General features: G+C 40.3%; 1 protein-coding gene across 9 annotated transcripts in view; it reads left to right on the top strand.

The window, feature by feature from the left end:
* Positions 1-16,360, top strand: part of ARHGAP21 (Rho GTPase activating protein 21) — a 134,445-nt gene that overhangs the window by 94,506 nt on the left and 23,579 nt on the right. For 5 of the 9 annotated variants that reach the window (XM_059058132.2, XM_059058131.2, XM_067030392.1 and 2 more), the window contains 6 exons: positions 740-769; positions 2,096-3,986; positions 9,073-9,231; positions 9,611-9,713; positions 11,648-11,684; positions 14,089-14,214. In XM_059058132.2, the coding sequence (XP_058914115.1) occupies positions 740-769; positions 2,096-3,986; positions 9,073-9,231; positions 9,611-9,713; positions 11,648-11,684; positions 14,089-14,214 (2,346 nt within the window). The remainder of the gene's footprint in view (positions 1-739; positions 770-2,095; positions 3,987-9,072; positions 9,232-9,610; positions 9,714-11,647; positions 11,685-14,088; positions 14,215-16,360) is intronic. The other 4 variants (XM_059058134.2, XM_059058133.2, XM_067030394.1 and 1 more) reach the window with 1 other exon arrangement.

The following is a 16,360-nucleotide window of genomic DNA, read 5'->3' as shown; positions in this document are numbered from 1 at the left end:
GAAATATTATGGCATGCATGTTTTCTTTTAGCTACTGGGCTTTCACTTCTCACTGCATCCTGGTTTAGGTTCTATAATAGTCTTTATAAGTTAAAAAGAATTACTCTGGAAGTAATATTTTTTATGTCCATCCAGTAGTTATTTTCATAAGCTTAATAAAATAGGACAAAAGGTACAGCATTGGAAAATCTTAATTTTTGAGGGAAACCCATTTAGTAAAACAGTCACCCTTTCGTTCCAAATCCCAGTGTAAAGGCAGCTGCAGTCAGCTGACAGCTTGTGGATATGCTCGGATTTACAGCGGAAGGAGGAGGTTGTACTATTTTAAATGCATAATAGAGCATTCGTTTTGTCATCTGGAAGCAGAGATGGAAGAAACTCGGGGGAAATGAGAGGCATCACTGTTGCTCTTGTGGAAGGGAAGCTTTGTGGCACATTATCAGACAGCAGTGCATATTGAAGAAAATATCTGTTAGGAATGCATGTCACCAGATGTATTTTGCTTTCCAGAATGGTAGACAAATCAAATAAGAACCAGATAAAAGCCTGAGAAAAAGCTGCTCAGAAGGATACTGAAGTTATTCTTTATGCCTCACTGCCCTTTACTTCTCTTGGTACCTTCCAGAGGAATCAGTATAGATGTATTTTTAGGTTGCTATTTTCCAGCATCAATGTGACAACATGATTCTGTCTTTATATCAGTAAGCAGCTTCTACTATGTTTTCCTATTTTCTGCTAGCTGCAATTTACAAAGGATGTCACAGCTCTGGTAAGAACTGCACAGAAGCCATTTCCTTGCTTTACAAATCATGTTTCGTAGAGATTTGTAATAAGCCAATCTATTAAAACTGTAAGTTTGCTTAGAGGAATCTCTCCATGGTGTTAATCTTACTAATTTGCACAATGTTTGTGATATATTATTTTCTTTCTTTCTTTCTTTTTATGTTGGGTTTTCTTTTGTATCCTGTGCATAACTGGTGTTAAAACATAACATTTATCTGCATCTGTATTTTTTTTAAGCATCTCACACTCTCTCTTCTCCTAGTACTTTGCTGTTGTGTTATGTTTGTGGCTGCACTTGAGCTTTGCAAGCTGTCTAATGCAAAGAGAGGATGTGATGGTAGTCTTGAATGAAGCTTGTTTTGATTAGGGGAGGATATGTCATATGACACCACACCTAACTGTCTCAGCTGTTGAACACAGTCCTGAATGACACCAGTTAGCTCTGTTTTATAGAGTCTTGTTACTTAATTTGTTATTTTTAAGTTTTAAAAAACATTGCCAGATAATTTCGTGAATAATTGATAAAAAAATCATTGGAGCTGCATGCCTGCCTGTTAGTAATAGAGAAATGTCTCCTTATAAACAGGTAAAAGAGACCAAATAAATTTGTACAGTACAATTTTGCATTACCATAAAATAAAAAAATATAAATTATATACAGGAAGATGAATTAATTACCTTTTTTCATATTTTACTCCTTTAATATGTACTTAATTTCTTAAATTGCATATTCTCTATTTCTCCTGGCTGTTGGAGGATTTAATTTATCAAAATGGATTATTTTTAGCAACTCAGGAATCATCAATTGGCAAGACAGTGTTCAATGTATTATTTATGATAGCAGTAGTGCCCAAAGTGAAGATGTATTTGGTGAAGATTTTAAATATTTTCACCTTCGCTCTGGCAAAAGATCAGAGTCTTGTTTTGCTGAGATTTATTAGGCAGCCATTTAACCTGCCAACTGCTGGGGAAAAGAAATCATAAAATTTGAAAGGGGAAATTTTTAGAAGCAAGACGTCCGTGTCTAATTAATGGTGGCGAGGGCGGGGCGGAGTTTGGTGCATTTCAGGCCTTTTGAGAAAATAGGCAATTGCAACTTATATTTTTTGCAAGTTCTGCAATTTATTTGATTTCTGAGAGACTAGCCCTTTTCTGAATTTGTGGAGTTACCCCTACACTGTGTTTGCCTGCATGCTTTAGTGAATGCCACCCAAGAGCAGGGCACCGTAAAATAACATAGTGCATCGCAAGAGTGGAAACAAGTGTTCCTTTGATGACTCTGAAGTGACCCCTTTCTCTCATCTTCATGTAGGCGTATTCTCAAGATGCCTACCTGAAGGGCAACGAAGCCTACAGCGGCAATGCCCGCAACATACCTGAGCCTCCACCGGTCTGCTACCCCTGGCTGCCCCCCGCCCCTCCCGGCCCGGTGCAACCCCCTGAAACAGCTCCTCCAGATGCCTCCGCGAGCAAACCGCAGACCAGTCCCCCCGTGTTGACGCAGCCTGGCAGGGCCTACAGGATGGAAATACAAGTGCCTCCGTCACCACCAGAGGTGGGCAAGTCAAACACAGCAGTGTGTGTCTGCAGTGACAGCGTAAGGACCGTCATTGTACCTTCTGAGAAGGTTATAGATTTGTTACCTAATAGAAGCAACCACACGGTTCCCTCCCACAGAACTGAGGAAGTGAGGTACGGCAGGAACGAGCAGACCTCTTTCAAAACAGCATCAAGAACCACATCGCCACCATCCTCGATTCTCACGTCCCATCTAATCCATCAGACCGGCTCCAGGCCGTTGGAACCTTCTGGCATTTTACTTAAATCAGGCCATTACAGTGGACACTCAGAAGGACTGGCGAGCAGCAGATCTCCAGCTGTGGATTCTCCTCCCGTATCTGTCAATCACTATTCTCCAAACTCCCATCAGCACATAGACTGGAAAAACTATAAAACTTACAAAGAGTATATTGATAACCGGCGGCTGCACATGGGTTGTCGGACAATTCAAGAAAGGTTAGATAGTTTGAGAGCAGCCTCGCAGAGCACAACAGATTATAACCAGGTGGTACTGAACCGCGCCGCCTTGCAGATACGACGTCGGAGCACCTCTCAGGACCGAGTGCCCCAGTCCGTTCAGATCCGGCAACGCAGCGTGTCTCAGGAGAGGCTGGAGGACCCTGTGTTAATGAAGTACTGCCCAAGGAGTGCGTCTCAAGGAGCGCTGACATCTCCTTCTATTAGTTTTAGTAACCATAGAACTCGCTCGTGGGATTTTATCGAGGGACAGGGTGAAACCTTAGAAAACGTCCATTCTGAATGTCCACCACCCGATGGAAAGGGAGAACGAAAGCAGACTTACAAGTGGAGTGGGTTTACCGAACAGGATGATCGGCGAGGTATTTATGAAAGGCACAGGCAGCAAGAAATTCACAAATCTTTCCGAGGTTCCAATTTTACAGTGGCTCCGAGTGTTGTGAATTCCGACAACAGGCGAGTGGGTGGCAGAGGGGTGGAACTGGTATCTCCGTTTAAAAGAATTCCAGCAGATCTGAAACCGCTGCAGCCCAACAGAAATTTTCAAACTACCTGCGGAATGTCCCAGCCTCGAGGTATTTCACAAGACAGGTCCCCTCTTGTGAAAGTCCGAAATAATTCTCTGAAAGCACCTACGCACGTCACCAAACCGCCCTCCAGCCAGAACTCGTTCGTTTCCATCAAAGACCAAAGACCAGTAAATCACTTGCATCAAAACAGTCTCTTGAATCAGCAGACGTGGTTAAGGACTGAAAGTGCCCCTGATCACCAAGTGGACACTGGGAAACCCCCCTCTCTGTCCGGAGCTTCTGTTAAGCCCACCCCTCCGATGAGTGAGAACGCTGGCACTCCAGATGTGGAATTATCCGTCACTCAAAGGAATCAAGATTTAAATTTACAAGAGGCTGACATTCAGCAATCAAATGCTGTAGATAATAAAGAAACTGTCATCCTAAGAGAAAAACCTCCATCTGGTCGCCAAACGCCGCAGCCTCTAAGGCATCAGTCTTACATCTTGGCCGTGAATGACCAAGAGCCAGGGTCAGACACCACTTGCTGGCTACCTAATGATGCCCGCCGAGAGGTCCATATAAAAAGGATGGAGGAGAGGAAGGCCTCAAGTACCAGTCCACCCGGTGATTCCTTGGCTTCCATCCCATTTATAGGTGAGCTCACTTAATGGTCATTGGCTAGTATGTCAAATACTTAACACATCTTTTCAGCAAAGTATTTCTGGTTCAACAGGTACAGGAATTTTACACTGTGATCCTAAAACACTTGTTCCACATTTTCTACACTCTGCTAAAACCAGAGCCATAAGCTTTTACTCTCAGAAATTATTTCTAGTATCCATTTTCCTTTTTTTTTTTTTTTTTTAAACTTTACGTACTTAGTACCCATCTTTAATTTTGATTTTAATGAGACCAATCTCCACCATCTGGGGTGGGGTCAGGAAGACCCATCAGCAAACCAGATTGTGCTTAGTCGTGGATTCAGCTGAAACAAAAGCCAAGTGGAACAGCTTTGATCTCTAGTAACCAACCTTTCATTTAAACAGTGCTTTTTACTTTCTAAAGCTTATTTCTTTGTAAATTTTAACTTGTGGGCCAACCGAAAAGACCTCTTTGTTGTCACATTACTTTGCTTAGAGTCAATCCTGGGCTAGATGGGGGGAAATTACTTAAATTACAAGCATGTGCCCTGATCTAGAACACCTATCATGTTGACTGAGGCTTCAGTCTGCTCACATGCCCCAGGTATATGATCCACAAAGCAGCCAGTATGTTTATAAAAATATAAATAGGATCATTGCACTCCTGATCAGAACCCTTTTTTTACTTCCCGTGTTGCTCAGAATAGAGCCCAGAACCCGAGTGCGGTGGACAAGGCCCTCTGTGATCTGGGTCACGACCCTACTCCACCTCTCACCCCTACCCCCCGTCTTCCTGTACGCGCCACCTTCACGCACGCCAGCCTCCTAGCAGTCCTGAAGCGCGCCCAGCACACCCTGCTTCAGCGCCCTGGCACCAGTGCCAAGCCTTGGAGTGCATTCCAGAGATATTCACAAGACTCTCACTCTCTCAGTACATTTGGGCCTCTGCTCAGATATTACCTTATCCAAGCAGCCTTTCCAGACCAGCCTATCTAAAATACACACAGAACCTGATATTCTGTATCTCCTTAAGCAACTTTATTTATCTTTATACCACTTGTTTCCACTTGGCATTTGTATTTTTTGTTTATTACATGTTTCTCTGCAGAGCTAAAACATGAGCTACGTGAGAGCCAGGATTTTAGGTCTTTTGTTCACTTCTGTGTCCTTGATGCCTGACATAGAGAAGGCACTCAATATTTGTCAAAATACTAGGTGAATGATCATTTTGATTTGATGGTTAAATGTGTAGCAAAACAAAATAAATCTTCATCATAATTACTATGCAGCTCTAAGACATCATATGCTAACAGGATTATCATAAATGTCCTTCATATTATCTTCATTTAATAAATGAGAAATTTAAGCTATTGAGAGGTTAAATAACTTCCCCGAAGTCACACAGTCAACATGCAATAGAGACTTCTCTGACTCAGCCTCATTGCAGAGCACAACTCCAGAGGGCGCCATTTATACAGGATGCGTTGGGAACAGCGCCCTCTTGGGGGGGGGGGTGATGCAAGGCTTGCTTTGAGGCCAAGGCCATACTCTCACTCAGCCTGTTACCCCATAGGTTCAGGAAGAGTTTGCCATAATTTTGTAATTTATTGTATTCTCTTTCAGTACTGTTTCAGACTTTTTCTCTTCTAGAGAAACTTTTTAAAGCCGTTGAGCTCTTGGACTGTCAGGTGACACTGTCAGAATCAGTTTTTTTAAAAAGTTCCACATAACTTATCTTTTTTATAAATATGATGTATTCAAGTTGTAAACATTGTAGGGACTCTCAACCTAAATCGTGCTCATATTTATATCTGTGCCCTTAAGGCCGGCCTCAGAGAATAGTAGAATTCTATCGTAGATGGAAATGATAGATATTTTATAGAAATGATTATTTTAAGATTTTTTTTTTTTAAACATAAAAAGCCCTACAACCCATGGCTGTATTTCCCAGGCCTGTGAGATGTTACCAGAATAATGGCATTATACTTTCTTCCTACTTAGTAAGAATAATATAATGAAATTATATTGGAGTAATAAAAAGTTCGCTAGTTATATCTGTCAATATTTCTAGGTACAGGAATAAATCAAAAGGTTAATTATGCTTTTAAAGAGAAGTTTGGCTAAAACATAAAACAAAAATCTATTTAATTCTATATACGTAAAGCTTTAGAATAATTATTAAAATAGACCATTTTGTTTGTTTATTAAAAATAAGTGCTCACTAATTTGTTCTGATCGCATTCTGCTTTAAGTACTTATTAGTCTCCTTTGTTCCTACTGAATGACATCTTCTGTTTTATGAATCATGACTTAAAAGTCCCTCAGCATAGAAATGCCTTTATAATCCATTTATTTCCTGTATGCCTCCCAGGACTTTAATATATTGCATATGATTACTCTGGTGTATCATTTGAACAGCACCAGTAGAATAGGGTAGAATACAGAACTGAGATATGAACACAGAATTGATTTTACTGTTTCAGATGTAAATGCTGTCTGTGGATGTAAGTGTTCTTAAGTTCCAAAATTTAATATTGAAATCATTTTATAATTGAGCTTCAAGGTTTTATCTGACCAATGGGTATTTGTCTTTCCAATCTAGCTATTTTAAAAAATATGAGTTTTCCTGGGATAGACTCCAGCATTGAAACGGACTAAAAGAGACTAACTATTTGCAATGTTTCTCAAAGTATTTTCTAGGAACACTAATTCCATTTGATAAAGGGGGAAAAACAAAAAAGATTAGTGATCAAATAAATTGAGAAATGCTGGGTTTTGAAAGTTAAACAAGTTTTGTCTGTCTTCACCGTAGAACTCTCAGCATCATTAACATGCTCCTATATATCGTGAATTTTCTAGACAGGATATAGTACAATTTGTCTCAGAAGTATTTGACCATGAATCCTTTCTTCCATTTAGAGTATTTCAGTTTAGTATACCATAAAACACACTTTGGAGAATGTTGGTCTATACTCTATGCTATGTTATGGAACATTTAAATTAAAAGGAAGAAAAGAAAAAGAATTAAGGCTTGCTGTTGTATCGTCACACTACAGGGTCTTTAATAGTCTGTGAATTTAATAGCTATTTTTGTTACTTGAAAACATTATAACCAATGCAAAATAAATAAATAAGTAAATTAATAAATAGGTGCCTTGGCTTTATTCCCAAAATATCACAGAATGGAGCCAATTTATTTGCTTAGTTATCTGTGTAATACAGAGCTAATGAAGCGTCTTGCAGAAAGAAAATTTTCCAACATTTTGTTACACGTTTAATATCTAATATTCCTTTGGGGTCACCAAGACTTAGAAAAAATGAAGAAAATAAACGACTTTGTTTTGAAATTAGGAATATCAGTCATTAGCAGTAATTTGTTTATGCCCACTCCCACACATACATGCTCTTGTAAAGCTTCATAGTAAGTCCTGAAAATAAATTTCAACGTCTTTCACAAGTAAACACAAAATGAGTAATGAGTTCCTAAAGTAATTTGTTCTATAGTAGCAGGTATTAAGGTATATTCTCCAATCCTGATTTTCTATGTTTCTTTTTACTACTCATAACTATTAATATAAAGAAACCAGCTGTATTACCCACATCGAGTTCCTCTCAAATTCGTTCTCCCCTCTTTTTTGCCGAACTTTTAATACTTCTTCTTGTTCTTCTCACCCTAAAGTTGGCCTGTATGTGTGTACTTAATTAGGATTAGCCTAACTAAAATTGAATTTGATTGGTGCAGCCCTGCTGGCCCTGGAATTTTAAACCACTTTAGAAGTTTTGTAGGATATAGCTGCATTACAGTGTCTCTATAGGTAAATTTAGCTACCTGAAATTTACCCAAAAGGGCTGGGACTGGGTGATTGGGTGACTATATAATAATTCTGAATTTAATATTCCCTTTTCTTAGCTCAGATTCCCCAAGTTTGAATTGGCATCTTCTTACTAGATAAATTTCTGTGTTCCAAGTTTAACAAAACTGCTCACCACAATAATTTTAGATGTTCATTTATCTTCCTTTTGGTAGTTGGCTTTTATCCCAAAATATTTCAAATTGATCTGTAGCACACCTTATAGAATACTACGCTTATTTCCTTAGGGAAATAAAATTTTTTTAAACTTTGCACTTATAAAAATTATAGAATTATGGGCTTCCCTGGTGGCGCAGTGGTTGAGAGTCCGCCTGCCGATGCAGGGGACACGGGTTCGTGCCCCGGTCCGGGAGGATCCCACGTGCCGCGGAGCGGCTGGGCCCGTGAGCCGTGGCCGCTGCGCCTGCGCGTCGGGAGCCTGTGCTCCGCAACGGGAGAGGCCAAAACCGTGAGAGGCCCGCGTACCGAAAAAAAAAAAAAAAAAAAAATTATAGAATTGTATCCCTAAAGCAGACTTTCTGGATTTTCAGCTAGTTCCTTTAATGTTGAAAAGAGATCCAATAGTAACTACACTCTCAGCCAGATCTGTCAGTTTTTAAAATAAATGCAAACCTCCAAAGCCCCCTAAAAAATCCTTGGCTTATGAAAGCCCCAAAGTATTTTATATTCTTACGTAAATTAAACACATAATTTTATCCCTTTTGTGGATTTATTGTCGTAGCACCCTTGAGCTAGAAGTGACCCTTCCTGATAATCCGAGTCCAATTTCTTAACTTTATAGAGAATGAATTTAATAGCCAGAGGAATTAAGTGGCTTTCACAAAGTCCAGCAAGACAAGTCCTTTGACCCCCGCCCTGCTCAGTCCCCCCACTCCTAACAGCTGGCTTACTCTGTGTGCTAAAGTAAATCGTTCTGAAGATGGATTTGTGACATCGGTGCCTAATATTTATTAATTTCTTTTAAGGTAAATGTTGGATTCCTTGAAATTAGTACTTCCAGCATATGTCGGCTGGCCAGCTGGGTCACCTTTCATATGCGTGCTCCCCTCACATACACACAAACCCGTGAACTCTTACAACCCCTAGTTAACTTGTCTGACCCATGAACCTGCAGAAATGCAACCAAGTAACTGTGACACATTCCCGGTGGTCCTTTCAATAGTGAATACTGATTCCTGTTGTATTAGTTTAGCATTGCTGATGATACGTACCTCCTCTCACCTACAGACGAGCCGACGAGCCCCAGCATCGATCACGATATCCCACACATCTCCGCCTCGGCGGTCATCTCTGCCCCCGCCTCCCAGTTGCCCGCCATAGCAGCGGCCCCTCCCAGCCTCACAACTTCAGCTCCTTTAATCCGACGTCAGCTCTCCCACGACCAGGGTACGTTTCAAGGAGCGGTTATGTGAACTGTCTTATGTTCTCAGTTTTCCATTTAGAATACTGTGACACCCCGTGATCTCCTCGCCATTTACAAAGAGTCTGGGGGGCTTCCCTGGTGGCGCAGCGGTTGAGAGCCCGCCTGCCGATGCGGGGGACACGGGTTCGTGCCCCGGTCCGGGAGGATCCCACGTGCCGCGGAGCGGCTGGGCCCGTGAGCCGTGGCCGCTGCGCCTGCGCGTCCGGAGCCTGTGCTCCGCAACGGGGAGAGGCCACAACAGTGAGAGGCCCGCGTACCGCAAAAAAAAATAAATAAATAAAATAAAATAAAAAGAGTCTGGAAACCGCTTGCACATGTCTAAATGTTGGGTTTTGTTTGCAGAATCTGTTGGACCTCCCAGCCTGGATGCCCAGCCCAGCTCAAAGACAGAACGATCAAAATCATACGACGAGGGCCTGGATGATTACAGAGAAGATGCAAAGCTGTAAGTCTCAAGCGTGTTATCTTGAATACTCATTAGTGGGTGCTCAGTATGACCTTGACATGTAAATACTGAATTACTGATGTCTTTTATATTTTCTAACTTTATGACATTAGAAATGCAAATAAAAAATCAAAGTTGTGACATGATAATACATTCAGTTGAATTTTTTAAAAAGTTAATGTTTAAAAATCAGTAATACACAAACATAATACAAAACTACATTTAAAAATATATATATTAAATAATGACTTCTGCTTCAGGCCTTCAGTCACCCAGTTCTACTCTCAGACATAACTATGCTATCATTTTCTTTTATATAATTCCAGAGCTATTCTGTACATAAAATCATACACACATTTAAGTACACTTATATACGTTTGTGTGTGTTCTAATTGTTTTTATAAACAAATGATAGGTGCTCTACACACTGATCTGGGAGAGCATTCAATGCATGTATGCCTGGCTTATTCTTTTTCATGATTGTTTAATTTTCCACTGAGTGGTTATACCATAATATATTTAACTGGTATTCTGTATTCTAACAGACATTTAGGTTGATCAAATCTTATGCTACAACAAATAATCCTTCGGTGCCTATATTTGTACATAGTTCATATAGCATATATGTGAGTGAGTACAGTTGGAAAAAGGATTGTTACATCAAAGGGTATGTGTATTTTTTACTTTAATATCTATTGTCATTTGCTCTCCGATTTATTCCTCCTCAACCGGCTGCCTGAGGGGAGTCTGTGTGAGGTGTGGCCAAGGGCAGTGGCAGTGGCTAGCAGGGATTTTTCTAATGATGCAGGGTGGGATGTGTGAGCCATTTTAGCCTTTACTCTCCCTCATTAAAAGGTATCAGTAAACAGCCACATTTCCGAGTCACCTTCCCCTTACCCCAGCTACACAGTGCTTCCTGCAAAGATGGCAGGGCCGTGTGTTTCCTCCTTCATACTCCCCTCCCCTGATGCTCCATGGTGATCAGTGAGGCTCCTGTCACTGGTACCCCCTTTCCTTTTGTTCCAACAAGGGAAGCTCGGTTTTGATCTCTCAGAGAACGGTGCTCTGCAGTTTTGTTTGAGACGTGTAAGCACCGGCGTCCTCTCTCCCCGTACCCACTTTTTCCTTCACTGCATTTAACCCCACTTCTTCATATGCTGTAGTTCAGATTACAGGCATCTCCTGATGTTGTCGAAGATGAGTTTGCATATCTATTTCTGGTTGCCTTGCCGGGGAGGTGGGGGGCTCTGAGAGGAGAGGACAGCGCCATCTTCGATCACACCTTAAAATCCTAAGTTCCTTAATGAACTTTGAATTAAAACAACAACTTTGTCCCATAAGGTTAAATTGTTTTTGAATAATTAATGTGAACCTGTTCTCCGAAGCCCTAAGCTTATTCAGTGGCAGCTGCTGTTCTCTGTACTGAAACATCCAGAATGCGGTCAGAGGGGAGAGTGGCGGCCGTGGCCCTGATAATGCACTTGCTGCCGCTGTGCCCACAAGCTGGGCACATGTGGAAGCGCCTGTCTCTGTCTGACCGCTGATGGTGACCACTGACCAGTCATTATTGACAGTGTGGAGATCCTTAATAGAACATTACACTTGTGGGTAAATAATAACATAAAGCCCAATGTTTAGTCTGAGTAGCTTTTTCCTTGATATTAAAAAAAAAAGGATAAGAAAATCTCACCTTTTATTCAGAGATGGTTTTAACTTACAGTTTAAGAAAACTTCTATCATGGAATCGGAAGTTTAAGTACTTATAAAACTAGCTGTTTTTTCTCATTTGCATCAAACTCTTATCATTTTAACATGGTAACGATGAAACGTCAGCTTATTAATGAAAGGGTAGTTGTAATAGTCAAATTACTTTTACATCTTTGAGGTATTTTTATGCATTTACTGCAAATATTGATAGACTTCTTTTCCAACAGGTCCTTTAAGCATGTATCTAGCCTGAAGGGAATCAAGGTAGGTATTCAGTATTTTTAAAAATCGGTAAATGATAAATGTTTCTATTTACCTGAATTTACTTTAGCTCTTCATGAGAATTATTTCTTTTATCCATTAGGTATTTCATATTTAAATATCATAACCTCCTATTCTATACCTTTCAAGTACATTTGGAAATTATCACTCTAAGTTGTGATTTCTAAACATATTCATCAAATATATAGCAGTTTACATACATTGTGCTGATTTTTCTTATTTTGTAAGTTTACGGACAAATATTTAACTGCCCAGCAGCATGTTTTTTTTTCTATCCTCAACATGATTATTTCCTGCCTCCCCCCAATACCCCCCCAATACAATCCGCCCTGTCCTCTCTTGTCTATCCTTCTCTCATGCCTTTCCCTCATTGAAACAATAAAAGCTGTTAGACAGGAATTTCCTTATTTTACCTTCTCCAAAAATACCAGGACCTTCATTTATACCCACACTTTCTGCCTTCCTTACCCTTATCTTTGTGTGTGTGTGTGTGTGTGTGTGTGTGTGTGTGTGTGTGTGTGTGGTACACAGGCCTCTCACTGCTGTGGCCTCTCCCATTGCGGAGCACAGGCTCTAGACGCACAGGCTCAAACACCCACGTTTCTGCTTTGGATTCCATCACTTTTCACTTTCTCAAGACCCCTCTCTCTTCTGCGTAATCACTCTTTCCATTGGCTCAGTCACCATCATATAGAAGCAAGTTCTATGATTTCCTGTATTTAAAAGAAAAACCTTCCTCGAATCCACGTCCCCCTCTGTTTACTGCTCCGATTTACTCTTCCATTTTTCATAGCAAAACTCTTTGGGAAAACAATTGTCGGTAGTTTCCACTTTCCCACATCACATCTTTCTCACCCCACACGCATCAGAATGACACTGTTCAAGCCAAGGTTACCAGTGACACTCGGGTTCCAGAACAACTGGCTGCTTGGATTTTTCACTTATTTGACCTTTCAGGAGTATCCAACGCAATTTCCCCCTTACTTCTTGAAACACTTTCTTCTGCTGGTTTCCATTTCTGCCTCTGCGTGATATTTAAAATGTTGGAAAGTCTAGATCTGTTTCTAACTCCCCTTTCCTCTCCACCTACCCTCATTTCCTCGATGCTTCTACCCAGAGATCTCCTCGAGTGTATATTGCCAGCCTTGACCTCTTCCCCAAACCGAGGCTCATGGGGGCTCCTGCCCTGCACCATCTCCATTTGCATGTTTAACAAGCAATTCAAGGTTTCCATGACTAAGTAGACCTCAGTGACGCCACCCCCACCGCCCAGACATGTGTATCCCTCCTTTCCCCCCATCTGTCTAAGTCTGCTTCAATTTACCCACTTGTTCAAGCACCAGGTCTAGGAATGAAGCTTGTTTCTTCTTTTCCCTTTCAAGTGCCGTCTGCTTTACCTCCAGAACATACCCTGAACCTTTACCTTCCTCTCCGTCTTCACTTTCACAACTTTAGTCCCAGCTGCCACCGTCCCTCACCTGGATTCCCAGAGTACCGCCTCCTTTCCTGGTTGTCCCTTTCAAATCCGTTCTCCCGGTAGCAAAAGCAGAGCCACCTTTCAGCTGTATGATCAGATGATGTTACTCCTCTGATTCATCACTTCATGGCCTCCCGCTCACTCCTGCCGCAGCCTGAAGTACCCTGAACGATATAAAACTAGCGGTTTCTCTTACTCCCGTGGAAAAGTGAACATTTAAAATGATAACAGTGAGGGAATGCCCTCGGGGTCCAGTGGTTAGGACTCTGCGCTTCCATTGCAGGGGTCACGGGTTCAATCCCTGGTTGGGGAGCTAAGATCCCACATGCCTCTATGTGGCCAGAAAAAAAGGGATAGCAATGAATGTACCTTCAGTAGCTGTATATTCTCCCTGACTTTTTCTTTCCGCTGATCTTTTGTGGTTGCCTCTTTTTAAAATGTTTTCTCCAAATTTCATCTCACATGTTCTTTCTGCAGAGGTCTCACCTCAGCACCCCCAGTTTATAGCTGCTGCTCTGTTGTTCCTTATTGCATCTCCCTGTTTCATTCTCCAAATGGCACTAATCACAATCTGATCATTTTCTTGTTTTAATTTTCTTTCTTCTTTGCCTTTTCCCACTAAAATGTAAGCTCTTGGGAGTAGGAAAATTATACTATTTCTATTATTTTTTTAGTGGTTAAAAAATTCCTTCAGATGACTTTTAAAATGATGGTGGTCAATACCCATTTTTTAAAAAAGCAAAACCAGAAATTTTTCTAATGTAATTGACAAAGTAAGGGTTTTTCAAAAATAGCCTTTCATTTAGAAGATGTAGTAAAAGACTTTTTCAGCAAAACAATTTCAACACGCAAATACTTATAAAGAAAAAAGCTGACATTTTGCTATGTTTTCTTTGGCCTTTTCTGTAGATCACAGACAGCCAAAAATCATCAGAAGATTCTGGATCCCGGAAAGATTCTTCCTCAGAGGTTTTCAGCGATGCTGCCAAGGAAGGGTGGCTTCATTTCAGGCCACTTGTCACTGATAGGGGCAAGGTAGTGTGTTTTCTCAGCTACTGTGAGCATGTGAAATGCAGGCCCTGAAAAATAAAGCATTAAATCTCTATACATAAAATGGCAAAATATCCAGAACAAAGAGTGGAAAACATTTATAAGTATCTTTTTCTACATAAAGGAAAAATTATTTTTACCAATTCTAATCAGAGATTTAATTTTATACCTTTTTCATCCTTTATATCAATTACATATGGAATATGTTGTCTTACATCTTGTCAATGTAAAAGAGACATTGGAGTATTTAAGAAGGAACTCTGCTTTCCTTATTAAGTAGTTTATTACCCATGGATTATTACAGAGTAGTACTTTAGGGAGTGGCAGTTCTTCATATTAATAATTTTAAATTTTTTATTCAGTGTCTCCCAGTTTACTCACGTTGCCTTTATTTTTTTTTTTGAGTTTTTTTTTTAATATCTTTATGGAGTATAATTCCTTTACAATGGTGTGTTAGTTTCTGCTGTATAACAAAGTAAATCAGCTATACATATACATATATCCCCATATCTCCTCCCTCTTGCGTCTCCTTCCCACCCTCCGTATCCCACACCTCTAGGTGGTCACAAAGCACTGAGCTGATCTCCCTGTGCTATGCAGCTGCTTCCCATTAGCTATCTGTTTTACATTTGGTAGTGTATGTATGTCCATGCCACTCTCTCACTTTGTCACAGCTTACCCTTCCCCCTCCCCGTGTCCTCAAGTCCATTTTCTACTTCTACGTCTTTATTCCTGTCCTGTTCCTAGGTTCTTCAGAACCACTTTTTTTTTTTTTTTTTAAGATTCCATATATATGTGTTAGCATACGGTATTTGTTTTTCCTTTTTATGACTTACTTCGCTCTGTATGACAGTCTCTAGGTCCATCCACCTCACTACAAATAACTCAGTTTCATTTCTTTTTATGGCTGAGTAATATTCCATTGTATATATGTGCCATATCTTCTTCATCCATTCATCTGTCAGTGGACACGTAGGTTGCTTCCATGTCCTGGCTATTGTAAATACTGCTGCAATGAACATTGTGGTACATGACTCTTTTTGAATTATCGTTTCCTCAGGGTATATGCCCAGTAGTGGAATTGCTGGGTCGTATGGTAGTTCTATTTTTAGATTTTTAAGGAACCTCCATACTGTTCTCCATAGTGGCTGTATCAATTGACATTCCCACCAACAGTGCAAGAGGGTTCCCTTTTCTCCACACCCTCTCCAGCATTTATTGTTTGTAGACTTTTTGATAATGGCCATTCTGACTGGTGTGAGGTGATACCTCATTGTAGTTTTGATTTGCATTTCTCTAATGATTAATGATGTTGAGCATTCTCTCATGTGTTTGTTGACAATCTGTATATCTTCTCTGGAGAAATGTCTATTTAGGTGTTCTGCCCATTTTTGGATTGGGTTGTTTGTTTTCTTTGATATTGAGCTGCATGAGCTGCTTGTATATTTTGGAGATGAATCCTTTGTCAGTTGCTTCGTTTGCAAATATTTTCTCCCATTCTGAGGATTGTCTTTTCATCTTGTTTACGGTTCCCTTTGCTGTGCAAAAGCTTTTAAGTTTCATTAGGTCCCATTTGTTTATTTTTGTTTTTATTTCTATTTCTCTAGGAGGTGGGTCAAAAAGGATCGTGCTGTGATTTATGTCATGGAGTGTTCTGCCTATGTTTTCCTCTAAGAATTTTATAGTGTCTGGCCTTACATTTAGGTCTTAAATACATTTTGAGTTTATTTTTGTGTATGGTGTTAGGGAGTGTTTTAATTTCATTCTTTTACACGTAGCTGTCCAGTTTTCCCAGCACCACTTATTGAAGAGGCTGTCTTTTCTCCATTGTATATTCCTTCATCCTTTATCAAAGATAAGGTGACCAGATGGGCGTGGGTTTATCTCTGGGCTTTCTGTACTGTTCCATTGATCTATATTTCTGTTTTTGTGCCAGTACCATACTGTCTTGATTACTGTAGCTTTGTAGTATAGTCTGAAGTCAGGGAGCCTGATTCCTCCAACTCCGTTTTTCCTTCACAAGATTGCTTTGGCTATTCAGGGTCTTTTGTGTTTCCATACAAATTGTAAAATTTTTTGTTCTAGTTCTGTGAAAAATGCCATTGGTAGTTTGATAGGGATTGCATTGAAT

This window comes from Kogia breviceps, chromosome 3 (assembly GCF_026419965.1).
Source record: "Kogia breviceps isolate mKogBre1 chromosome 3, mKogBre1 haplotype 1, whole genome shotgun sequence".
Classification (NCBI taxonomy): Eukaryota; Metazoa; Chordata; class Mammalia; order Artiodactyla; family Physeteridae; genus Kogia; species Kogia breviceps.
This window is presented reverse-complemented; position numbering and strand designations above follow the sequence as displayed.